Source organism: Citrus sinensis, chromosome 5 (genome assembly GCF_022201045.2).
Source record: "Citrus sinensis cultivar Valencia sweet orange chromosome 5, DVS_A1.0, whole genome shotgun sequence".
NCBI classification, from domain to species: Eukaryota; Viridiplantae; Streptophyta; class Magnoliopsida; order Sapindales; family Rutaceae; genus Citrus; species Citrus sinensis.
The window spans coordinates 10886765-10899459 of NC_068560.1; the positions used below are offsets into that span (position 1 = coordinate 10886765).

The following is a 12695-nucleotide window of genomic DNA, read 5'->3' on the forward strand; positions in this document are numbered from 1 at the left end:
TTACGTTAAAATGTCACGTACGACACCGATTTACATGGTTTCGAATCCAACCATTGATCGATCTCATCTTCAGTCATATTAGCACTTTGTCGGGCTGTTATTGATGTATAATTAAATATTAACCCTGCATTACCATAAATGTCTCCATGACAAAAAATTATCAAAAAATAATTAAACGCACAAAAATCATCTTTTGCAACCCGACCACATACAAATTTGTGCTGAAATTCATACATATCTTGTGAATATTTATAATTATGTACCACAGCTAGTAGGGTAGAAAGATGCTACAATTATTGACTCGTGGGGATAAAGCCTGTTCATAAATAATTGCAGAGCATATCAAGCGAGGTGAAGCTTTAAATAATACTTGCATTCTTTAAAAGGATTGTGGGAGATTGAATATTTCTCCTGAGTGATATAGAAATTAGGCATATGCATGGTTGTTACTTAATGTCATGCTCTAAAATATTTGTGCACTCGTATATTAGAAAAATTCTCTTTGCTTCTATCATTTAAAAAAAAAATTGTGTTGCCTTTTAATTTATATTTACAGTAAAATTTAAGTGGATGATTGGTGGTTGATAAACAAAATTTATAATAATTAATCCTAATTATGTACAGTATGTAGATACACTAAAAGAATTTTAAAACAAATTACAAAAATAGACCTTTTCTGGAAATTATTTTCAGAGTCGAAAATCAAGATTGTGCAAAATAATAAGTCGTTGGCTTCTCAAAAGGAGTTCTTGAATCCACCATTACTAAAGGTGCGTTTGGAATTGAGGTTGGACAGCTGTACCTTAAAAGTTATAGCACTAAAGTGTTTGGTAAACACTAACTGCTGTACCTTAGAAGTTATCTTGATATGATTTTTCACTTTTATGATAAAAAATATATTATATCTTTAATAATTTTGTCAAAATTTTATTAAAAAATTATATTTACTATATACTATTAAATTATATTTCATAATTACATCTTTTTTTTTATAGCAGCTGTACCTTAAAAACTACAAAACCTTAATCTCAAACAGGCTCTAAACTATCTTGTTTCTCCATTATATCTTTATTATGCCACCCAATATAAAAATTTAAAATTCATAAACAATATTTCGGTAATATCATAATTAATATATAAATTGTAATATTGCTACATGTACAACATCTATAACTTACATCAATTTAAAATTAATTTTTTATATGACTCAGTTGTTGTCGGTCAAATAAATGGGAGTTATGAAAAATTATTTTTAGGTCCACTATTAGTTAGCAGCGCCAGACTGTGATATTATAGAGTACTATATAAGGATGAATAATTTAAAAGCTTTACGACTCTTAGAATTTGGTGAAATAGAACAGCTTCTAATGAGATTGTATAATCAAATCAATATATACTGATTTGTACATGTAGATAAATTGAAAAGTTAGAATGAAATGTTACAACCCTAAAGGAAAAGGTCACCTACACCTCTAATATTTAGAGAAATACTCAAAAGACCCCTAAGTTTTCAATAAGAAACATCAAGATCCCCTTTTGACCATAATACCCTTTAACTTTATAAATCTAAAAAATTGACCCCAAAATTTTATAATAGATAGAAATATAGCATTTTTACAATCTATTAGACATATTTTGTTATATTAAACTAATTTTTAACAAATAGAAGCATAATATCAAAAGAGATTAATTAAAGTTAAAATTATTTTTAATATTATGTAAAATTAATAATAAAAATAATTTTAGTATTATTAACGGGGAGATATTTTTATTAATCGTCAAATCTATTTAACCCATAAATACAAATACATTATCAAAATAAATATAATAATTTAAAATTTTAATATTATTTTAAGTGTTAAAAATAATTTAATATTATTAGTCCACTGAATAGATTATATTATATTAATATTATTTACAAAAATTTTAAAGTCAATGTTCTAATTACCATTTTCAAAGATTATTATAGTTAAAAAAAAAAAGGGTCTTGATGTCTCAATTTTCTCAAACCTTAGGAATATTGGTATCCTTTACCCTAAACCTTAGCAATAGAACAAAATTTTTCTCTGATGCTCGTAAGAAAGAAAAGTACAATAACTCTTAACATAATCTTGTAAACAAAAGTACAATAACTCTAACATAATCTTGACTGCTAACATCAATTATTTATGTATATTTCTCTTTTAAAAAGCTCAAACAATGCTCCCTTTCATTTTTCTTTAATTAGGCAAAAGAAAAAGAAAATGATTACGGAACCACTAATTTTCCAAATGACCTCATCAACGAAGGAGTCGGCCACTATGTGCTTAAAAGTCATAACGTTGAAGTTGGAGAAGCTCATTTGACAATAATAAATAATTAATTTTCCGTGATGCATGATTTTTCCAAATCTTGTTTTGTTTTTCATTTTTTTTTACTTTAAGGGTTGATTTTAGATTACGACTCGTGATTTGAATTCAAATCACCTCCTTATTTTTAAACACCTTAATTTACCTTCACTTTTTGTAACGAAAATTTTAAAAAAATCAACATACCCTTTTTTAATCTTTTGAATGAAAGATAACTTGAGATTTTCAAAAATAATTGGGCAATTTAAAATTACTTCCCTCTTGAATTGACTATCTTCAAATCATCTCCTTATTTTTTAAAACCTCAAGTTATCCTTTTTTTGTGTGTAAAGGATAAGGAAAAGATGGAGGTAGGTTGATGATCTTTTTTCTGGTCTTTTTAACAAAAATAGTGATTTGATGCTGGTCAATTCACAGAAGAATAATCTTCTTTCATGAAAAAAGATCTATTTTTATTCTTATTATTAACAAACTTTCAATAAATGCACGTAAGGATTAAAAAAAATATAAGTTTTTGAGTAATGTGTTCATTTCTTTCCACACTTGTTTATATTTATTGATTTTATTGCACTCTACTTAAATATGCAAATATTTCTAGAAAAAAAAACGGGTCGGCTGAAATAGAAATGACGTGTTCATACGCTAAAGCTGGAATAATATAAATAAATCAATTAATTATCCGATAATGACAATTTTTATTTTCTTTTGATAGTTCAACTCTTTTCCCCCTAAACTATGCACTGTTTATAAATGAAAGCGTTACAAAAATTATGAAAAACTATTATTTTTTTTTACTAATAAAATAGTAATTAGGAAATAACATCCGGGTGCAATAAGTATTATTAACATTTTACTACTAAATAATCATAAAATCTTACATTTTATTATTTTTCTATGTTGAACTTTAATATACCACTTATGCCCTTCTTTGAAATTTATAAAGAGTTTATCAAGAAAAAGGATTTAATAAATAAATTTCTCCATTTGAATAGCTGAACTCTTACACACATGACACATCTATAAAATATCAGTAACGCCCTTGACAAAAAGACTATTTTCTCAATTTCCATAATAAAACAGCTTCATGGTTGGCAGCATAAACATGTATTAACTATAATATTAGGCAATTAGTAGTCTATATTCAAGGGTAAAATTCATTTTATCTGTTCAGAGTTCTATTCGTATTTTACAAGTCAAAATATGAATAATGAATCTTGCAATTTTTTTTTCCCAAAGCAAGGGCATAATTGATATTTTAAACAACAACTAAAGGTCAATTACTATCTTTGTCACAATAGTAGTAAAATTACGAAATTTATAATTCTTCAGTAGTAAAATTTATGTTAAAGTTTTGGATAAAAATTTATGTTGAAATAACCCTCCTTATCTATATATAAAATAATTCTCAGGTGTGGATTCCTAAAGTCAGATTTCGTGTAGATTCGTTGTTACACTATATCTATTTTAGTTTTTTTTCGACTAACACTATTAAACCAGTGGTGTAATAGTGAATCCACATTTTCACATCCATATAAGAGAATGACTATATATATATATATATATATATATATATATAAGGAAATTTTAATTAGTTAATTGCTTGAAATTTTCTTATTTGAAATTATTAAAAGTCGTTTGAATGTTTTATAATTATATTTTAAAGTATGGTGCGTATGCACAATTTGAGAAATGAAAATATCACGGCCCATATTTTAATGTACTTTTTATTTTATTAGAAACTATTGTTCTTATCTTTACAGCGTATATTGTTAATATTTATGGAGAATATCCATTTTGAGAATCACTAACCACTCTTTCAAGTCATTATCTCTAGGCTTTTTCATTACTCCTCGTATAGCAATAAATATTTAAATATTGATGCATGAATATAAGAAATCAATAATATCAATTAAATAATAATTTTTGACAATTTTAGGACTAGTATGGTAAATTAACAATTCGATAAATTTAGACGATCATATATTATAAAAAAAAAATTCTTATTTTTATATTGTACTCAAATACTATATAAATTAATAGTTAATTTACTTGCAACTAAATTAATAGGATATGTGCGTACATGGGCGGCTTTTGTGAAATATGCTTTTACTGTTCTTTTCTTGAAATAGTTGTAGACTTGATCTCATGTCCAATTTCACAAGCGTTTTAAATAAATATGTGCAAGATAGGCTCAATAGTAGAAAGAACTACCATTTGAGGCATGCACAAATATCTAATTTCTTATTTTAATTAATAAACAATTACATAAACATAAGACTTTAATATAGTCGAAGTGGCTAAATAAGCGGACGGGCATCTTATAGTTTGCTCGTGTTCGTATATCCAAGTACTGATGGATTTGTAGTAGCAAATGCAAGCAGTTCTTGGTCACGTTCGAAAAAGGCCATGTCTTCGGGGCTCAGAGTCACCAATACTTCTATTCCCTTACCATCGTTTGTGTCCATTAGCATAATCAAGTTTGACACCGAATAATTTGGAAAAGTCAGGTGCACTGGCTTTCCCCATCCAAAATCTGCTGCTTCATAATATGGAAAGTTAACAATACTGGAGAAAGTGTAGAAATCGATCTCATCTTTTTCAAACTTGTCTTTAATTGACTCCGGAATATCGAATATACTCTTGTTTTCTAGCAAGGTTTTGAGACCGTTTCGTCTAAATTCTGCCTTTGCTTTCCTTAATGAACAAACCAAGTCTTGTAGTGTTTCAATTTCCTTTTCACTCGCCTGCGCCATCAGATACGCGACGGAGTTGCCCACAGAGTTGTCAGGCAAGGGTGGGTCGGCCACGGCACGCACGTTTATCGCGTGTGCTGACAAAGAAGGTCTTGAATACCCGAGGTTTGATCTTGATGCAGCCCTTGCACACTTCCAAATAAGTGCAGTCAGTGCCTCGACGCGTGTTGGTCTAGGCACGCTTGCACTTGAAACTTCAGCCCTGAGTCGGTCAATTTTCTTTGTATCAAATACAAACCTGTTTGCTTGGACTGGTGAAATATGTAAAGGTAAGGGCACGAAGGATTCACTTGCCGGAAAAATCGTTGATGCAACAAATCTAGGAACCACTTCCTTATTACCTGCACGAGCTGTGGTGGTCCAGCTGTTAACAAATATACCTAACGAGACTCCATCAATGAGCTTGTGACAAGTGCAAACTGTGATTGCCAGTCCCCCGCATTTGAAAAAAGTTGCTTGCATGCGCATCATTGGACCCCCGTTGCTTGCTACTGGAGATTCTGCGTAGTTAAACGGGTGAAAATCCCGTAATAGATTCTGATCAGGCTTTTGCAGGTATTCAAACAAAAAGCCGTTTGCAAAAGCTTCAACATACTCAGCCCCTTCGTCGTTACATTCAATTGAGAAATCGTCTTTGACCCTCCCAGCAAGTGGGTAGAATTTTGTGAGAGTTTTTGATAGGGATGACTTGAGACATTGCGAAATCTGGTCAGCTTTCACATTACCGTCTGCTTTGTACAGAAAAATGGTGCTCACATAGACCGGAAAATTGATCTGGTCCATGAGGGAAAGTTTAAAATTTCTCAGGTGTTCAGGAGTTGGGTAAGCTGGTTTGATGCTTTCTCTGGCCCGTACTAGTACTTCTAGTGCCCTTTCCATTTTAGGCTTTGCTACTTTCGCAACCGTTTGTAGACTTCTTATAGTAGTACCTGTTCATTATTAAAACATCAAAAGTTAAATACATTATACACATATAACTGTAACTAAGAAAAGTTTTATCACTAGTTTTGCTTACTTTTCAGTGCCTGCATTGTTGCTCTAGATCTCGGTTGCTCTTATTAGATGCAGTTCCTCGGTAACTAGCTAAGACCCTTATATAGTAAAATTTGGTTGCCAAATTTGACTCCATTAGTTCGATTCCGTGGTTTGTCAATGCATCATCAGTTCAATGAGAACTTGTTCACGATAATCACATGCATTGCTTTTTGAATTTTATGAATACGAATCCTCACGATCGAAAGAGACATTGATCAATACATTAAGTAAACGCTCGTGAATGTATATGGACAATTGAAAGAGCAATGCTAGGTACGTCAACATCCAAGTCCCAATTTGAATTCTAATTGATGTGGCAAGGGTTGGCAAAACCTAGGTCCGGGCTTGGGTATGGTAATGCCTGGATCCGATGCAGATATATTTTTTAGACACATGGGTCGGGCTTTCGGGTCGGATTTTTTAATTTGGGTTATTATATCAGATTTTATACTTTTTAATATTACATATGTACACTTTTTTAATTTTTTTTGTAATTTTACAATTTTACAATTTATTTGTATGAAATTGGACATGAAAATATGAATTTTAAATATTTAAAACTTTACATAAATATAATAGATGGGTCAAATAAATATAATTATTTAAACTAATATATATTTTATAATATTTTTTCAACAAAATTCGAGTTCTAGACTGAGTTCCAGGCTTTTCAAGTGATGTCCAGGACCGAACTCGCTTCATCTCTGGGCTGGGTAATCGTAGGTCCAGTTCGAGTCTAGACCGAATAAGTATTAAACAATACCCCTAGGTGTGGCATTCATTGATTGGATGGTAATTAAGTAATTTTACTAGCCGTAAAATCTATCATTCAGTAAATGAGTGACAAACAACATTGGGACTCAAGTTGGGCCTCAAATGTTGGGATCCCTAACATTTTTGTAATTAAGCAGCAAATGTTCCAATCTCAAAAAACTCTAAAGGCATTAGAGGCAAAGGCAGAGGGCAAGAAAGTAGTAGGAAAATTACTGCTTGACGACGAGTCTCTGTTGACACCGAAGGTAATGGTAGTGGATTTGCCACCTAAGTATGTGGTTATGGCCTTGGTTTATGGAGGAAAAATTGACCCAAATCACCATGTGGAGAGGTTTAATAAGATAACCAGGATCAAAGGTTTGAATGATCTATAAAATTGTCGGGTTTTTCGCTTTATTCTAGAAAGGTAGGTGCGAGAATTCTATCAAAGACTAAGAAAGAGGAAGCATACGAAATTTCAAAGAATTGTGTGAACCACAGATTGCATATAATGTACCGTTTTGAAGCTTGTAACGAGACGAACAAAAATCCGCATAAGCCATTTTACACAATGGTCGGACCAAAAATTTTGTTTCTTTCCTGATCATTTTTTAGTTTTAAGATTCTTTCTTCTTTTTCCTGATTCTTCTAGGATTTTTATCTTTTTTCTAGAACTCGGACTTTAGTACCATTTTTTTTTCCTTTTCTTATTTTGGTTAGGTGAATTTAATTATCATATTAGATTTTGGATTTGCCTATTTTGGTAAATTCGCGATATTTAGACTTGTTATAAAAAGAGTTCAAAACTCTGGTTTTATTCATTCAGCCTTTTTAATAAACCATACCATTATTCAAAAATCTTGGTTTTTACTATCAAACTTCTTTCAACATTTTTGTTTCGTCATGGCCTCTCTGGTCACCTGTAGTTAAACAAGCCTCTGTCATAATGACGCTTATTATCTGAGTTCCTTTTCAAGCTGTAACTAAGGTTATCTCCTCCTCTTCTTAGTTCTCCTTTTCACAGTGAACCTATCCTCTATTTTTCCATTCTCTTTTTTTTCTTCTTCTGCATCTTTAGTTTTTTACATCCATTTTGTGTGATCGTACACCTTAGCATATTTTGCAATCCTCTTCCTATACAAACTATTCTACAACCAATTGATTCTCAATCCCTTTTTTAATCCTTGCATATCCTGCTCACGTATGCATAAACCTCCAAAATGCATCCGAGTATAAACCACAGATTGTATAGACTTGAAAAAGGAGATTGAATAGCTTATGTAAAACCAATATCTAAAGGAAATGTGAAGACAAAAGAAGAGATAGGACAGAGGGAACAACAAAGACAATGTAGTGATGGTGATCATGGGGTGGCATACCTAGCGAGGGACTTGAATTGTTCGAGGTGGAATTATAGTTAATAATCCTTGAAAAGTTATGAGGTGAAATTTAATGTTCTGACATCAAAGAAGCAATGAGTTCAAAGAGTACCAATTATGTTCAAAGATGAAGATGAGGAAGTGTTCACCCACCCATATGAAGATACGCTTCCAGTGAAAGTTACCTTGTCAGGGTAGGATTTGAATTAGGCTTTGTAGATAAGGGCAACTCAACTAACATTTTGTTTTTGGGTGGTCTACAAATAGGCGACCTCAGGCTTGATCCTATCAACACATTATCAAGAAGGTTTGAAGGACCTAAGTTGACTTCCATCAGAGTAATTTATCTACAATTGACTAAAGGTCCAGCTCACTACAGAAAAACGATAATGGTGATAGGGTGGTGGTTGATGAACCTAGCCTTTATCAAGTTATTTTGGGCAGTCCATTCAATAGGATAATAAGAGCAATGAGCTCAACCCACATGTAATGCGTGAGATTTAGGGTCCAAGGTAGGATCAGAGTAATAAGGGGCTAGGAACAAGTGGTTTGAAGTTATTACACTATAACCACAAAAGAATCTATGAAAATCACTAGCGTTGAGTTGAGAATAAATTATAATAGCAGTGACATAATAAAGAAATGAAAGAAGCACCAATAAGGACAAGTCGAGAAGAGTAGTAAAAGGGGACAAAAATTGTGAAATTTTCAATCATTTCTGAACTTATTTTTTTAGTACAATGATATATTTGCATGGAATCATGAGGATAGATAAGGAATAGATCCTCATAGTATATGCCATTGGCTGGCTATAAATAAATAACAAAAACTTGTGAAGCAAAAGAGGAGACTATTCAATTAAGAAAGGTATAAGGCCACTCGTGCCAAGGTTAGGAAGGCATAGCACATAAAGCATCTGCGAACTACTATCAGTAGGCCGACCCTAGCACGAATGTTCTTATTTGTGTTTCCTTTTTAACCATGTTAGAAGAGTTTATTTCTTACTTTGTTATTTCAATTCAACTTATATTTAGTTCTTGTAATTTATTTCAATATCAATGAGGTTATTCAGAAGTGCATTTCCAATGCTTCTCAACTTATCTACTCATTTGATTCAATTTTACTAAGATTGAGGTCGTCTGTCTTGGTCTTGTTGAGGTCCAACATGAAATTGTATGACCCAATCCTATTAAGACCGAGATCATCATTTTGGCCTTGTTGAGTTCTAAAATAAATAAATTATATGATCCAATCTTATTGAGATAGAGGCCATCATTCTGGCCTTTTTGAGGTTCGATGTGAATAAATTATATGTCCGATCTTATTGAGATCAAGGTCATCATTTTGGCTTTGTTGAGGTCCAATTTGAATAAATTGTATGATTCGGTCTTATTAAGATGGAAATTACCATCTTGGCCTTATTGAGATCCAATTGATTTTGTTCTACTAGCCTTATCGAGATCTAGCTTGTTATAATCGTTTTGGCCTTATTAAGGTCTAAAGTTAACAAGTATGATATGATCTTATTAAGATCAAAGTCATTAATTTTGATATTACTGAGGTTCAACCTAAATTAATTATTAGATAACTTCATTTAATTATTTGATCCAATCTTATTGAGATTGAAGTTGGTAATTCTCTGGACTCCATTTCAGCCTTATTAAGGTCTAATTGATTCTATTCTACTAGCCTTATTAAAGTATGGCTTGTTAAAGTTTTTTTGGCCTTTTTGAGATCCTAAGTGAACAAGTATGATCTAGTCTTATTGAGATCAAGACCATCATTTTAGCTTTACTGAGGTCTAAAGTTTGACTAAAATATCTCCTGGTCTGACCTAGAAACCTTAATTGCCATCATGGAGATACACCAATCTGACCTGAAAATCTATTTGTCGAGGTCATGTCTACTATGCTATGCCTACTTGGAGATTTGTCAATCCGACTTGAAAATCTGTTTGTCCAAGTCATGTCAAACATGCTCTGCCTATTTGGAGATCTGATAATCTGACATGAAAATCTATTTGTCCATGTCATGTCAAATGTGCTATAAACATGTCCTATTCTTTAGGGAAGTTAAGTGTTATGACCTTTTAAACCACCTTCAATTGATAGATGCAACCTGCACCTGCTAAGAGAGTGAGCTAAAATCAAGGAAATAAAAACCCAGGACCAGAAGCCTATTTTAACCTATAAATGGCGTTAGAGGAGGGGGTTTGCAAATTCGACTAGAAGCTCTAAAAAGTTACGAACCACTTAATCATCTGCCTCTTACATGACCTTTAGAACAACACCAAACATATCTCTTGAATTCTTGCTTATTTCTAGTTTTTGCAATCCATTTTCCTTCCTTTATATATCAACTATCTGACTTAGGCATTAGAGGATCTATCCTAGACTCTTTCGGTATATCCTAACCGTGTTTTATGGTTGGTAGATGTGGTGAGATGCATTCAGATCGGTGTTTGAGTTTGGATTCGTGCTATTACTCCCTAGAAAACAAATTCAGTTGTTGAGGTTGTTTTTTAGCATTAACAATTAATAAGCTAAGTCATTACAAAATAAAAATATTACTAAGACTACTATTCAATGACAATATATTATATGAAAAAAGGTGCTAATAATTTATAATGGAAAACAATTACAAAGCAAAAGAGCCCCCACCAGCATAAAATTTCTTAGCCTAGTTAAAAAGAGAGAGACTATAAAAAAAAAAATGAATGTAGACCATCACAACCATTTTTTTTTTGTTTTTTTTTTTTTTACATGCTTGCTTCTTCTACTGTTTTTTAACTATTTTTATTCATTGACATGTACTTTATTTTGACAATAATGTTTGTGTATAAAATGACATTATATATATATAAATTATAGATGAATTGTTCAGGGATCAAATTAGACTTTTTATATTTAACTTATCATATTTTATTTGAAAACTCAAAAAAAAAAAAAATTCAAACTCTGCAAGTGCCATGGCACCCTCTAACCCTACATAATCTCAGCCTTGACCAGAAAGAAGATATAAAATGACTAACCACATACTTGTGGTGGATGTTGAAGCTAAAGATGCTAAGAAACTGCTCTTGACTATCCCAAAAAAAATACGATGAAATTGCTGGTTTACATGTTGCTCAAAAATGGTTTTGCGATCAAAGAGAGCATATATCTCACCCAATATATGCTCATACATGTATGTCCTTAATTTCTTCCTCAGCAAAATGGCGAGTTGGAGATCAAAAACTAGTAAACTCAACTTGAGGATAAAAACCATTTCGCATCAAATTTTTCACCCAACTTCTCCTTCCATGCATTATCCCATTTAAATCCTTAATTCCTTAGTTTCCTCATATGTCAGGTCAGTTTTCAGAATGTGGAAGTACTTGAGGATATCTGTAATAATGTTACCAAAGGCAAGGTGTTTGACAATAGATAGCATGTGGCTATCATGTTCTGAATAATAAGGTACCCAATACTGACTTTCATTTCTCTCAACAAATAACCGGGCAGTGTAATATCCAACCGTGTTAGGTGTTATCTCATTAGCATGACCCTTTGGAGGACTAATAACATGATGCAGAACAGTGTGCAACATGCACACTTGAAGGCACAACAATTGTGAGTAGATATTCATATCACAAATATAATTTGTAACAACCTGAATGTGATCAAAGCCTTCAAATTCAATTTTTTTTTTTAAGATGAAAAGATCTGAAAGCCGCTATCATGGGTTCCTAATATCCTATTTGGTTTAGACACATAAAAGAAGATAGGCTTCCCATATACACAGAGGTGGTTATCTAATTCTGTTTGAATTGGTTGGAGTCCATATAAAGTTTTAGTACACATGGTCATTTTCCCAACAGACTTCTTGAAACATATAATATGAAGTTTGATGACATACAGCCAGATGACTCAACTTATCCAAGTTGACATAAAAAATGGAGAGTACCTGACTGTCCATAAACAGAAATAAGAACTGCTTGTCCATACAGGTTTCTAAAAATTAAAGTAGCTGGCAACTTCATTGGGGTGATGAGTCACTTACTTTATGTCCCAAAATTATGTTTATTCAGAATAAGGTGGTTAATCAGCTTAATTGTAGCGGTTAGTAGTTTGCTAGAGTTGGTAATGGGACAAGATTTTATAATCTTGATCAAAGGTGTTTTATTAGAGTCAATTATGGTATTTTATTATTTTAGGACTTTCTATTTTTATTAAAGTCAATTAAGGTATGAGATTTAGTTAACTTAGGGAAGTATCTTTTATTTCCATTATAATTGTGATTTTGTTACCTTTTTTAAGTTAACTTAGGAAGTGGGTTTTCTCTATTATAAATAAAGAGGTCTTGTAATTATCTTCATAGTTCATATTCAATTATTTTTTTTTTTTTGGTTTAAACCATCCGATTTCCGGCGACCGCATTGGGCCCCG

The 12695-nt window shown here is 31.9% G+C and overlaps 1 protein-coding gene across 1 annotated transcript in view; it reads right to left on the bottom strand.

Annotated features, from left to right (window-relative positions):
• The window catches only part of LOC102611443 (acylsugar acyltransferase 3-like), an 85233-nt gene extending 78982 nt beyond the window's left edge, over window positions 1-6251 (bottom strand). Inside the window, exons 1-2 of the mRNA XM_052441514.1 lie at window positions 6117-6251; window positions 5191-6030 (exon numbers count right to left, since the gene is read on the bottom strand). Of these exons, the coding sequence (XP_052297474.1) occupies window positions 5191-6030; window positions 6117-6132 (856 nt within the window). The 5' untranslated portion in view covers window positions 6133-6251. The remainder of the gene's footprint in view (window positions 1-5190; window positions 6031-6116) is intronic.
• Between the last annotated feature and the right edge of the window lie 6444 nt (window positions 6252-12695).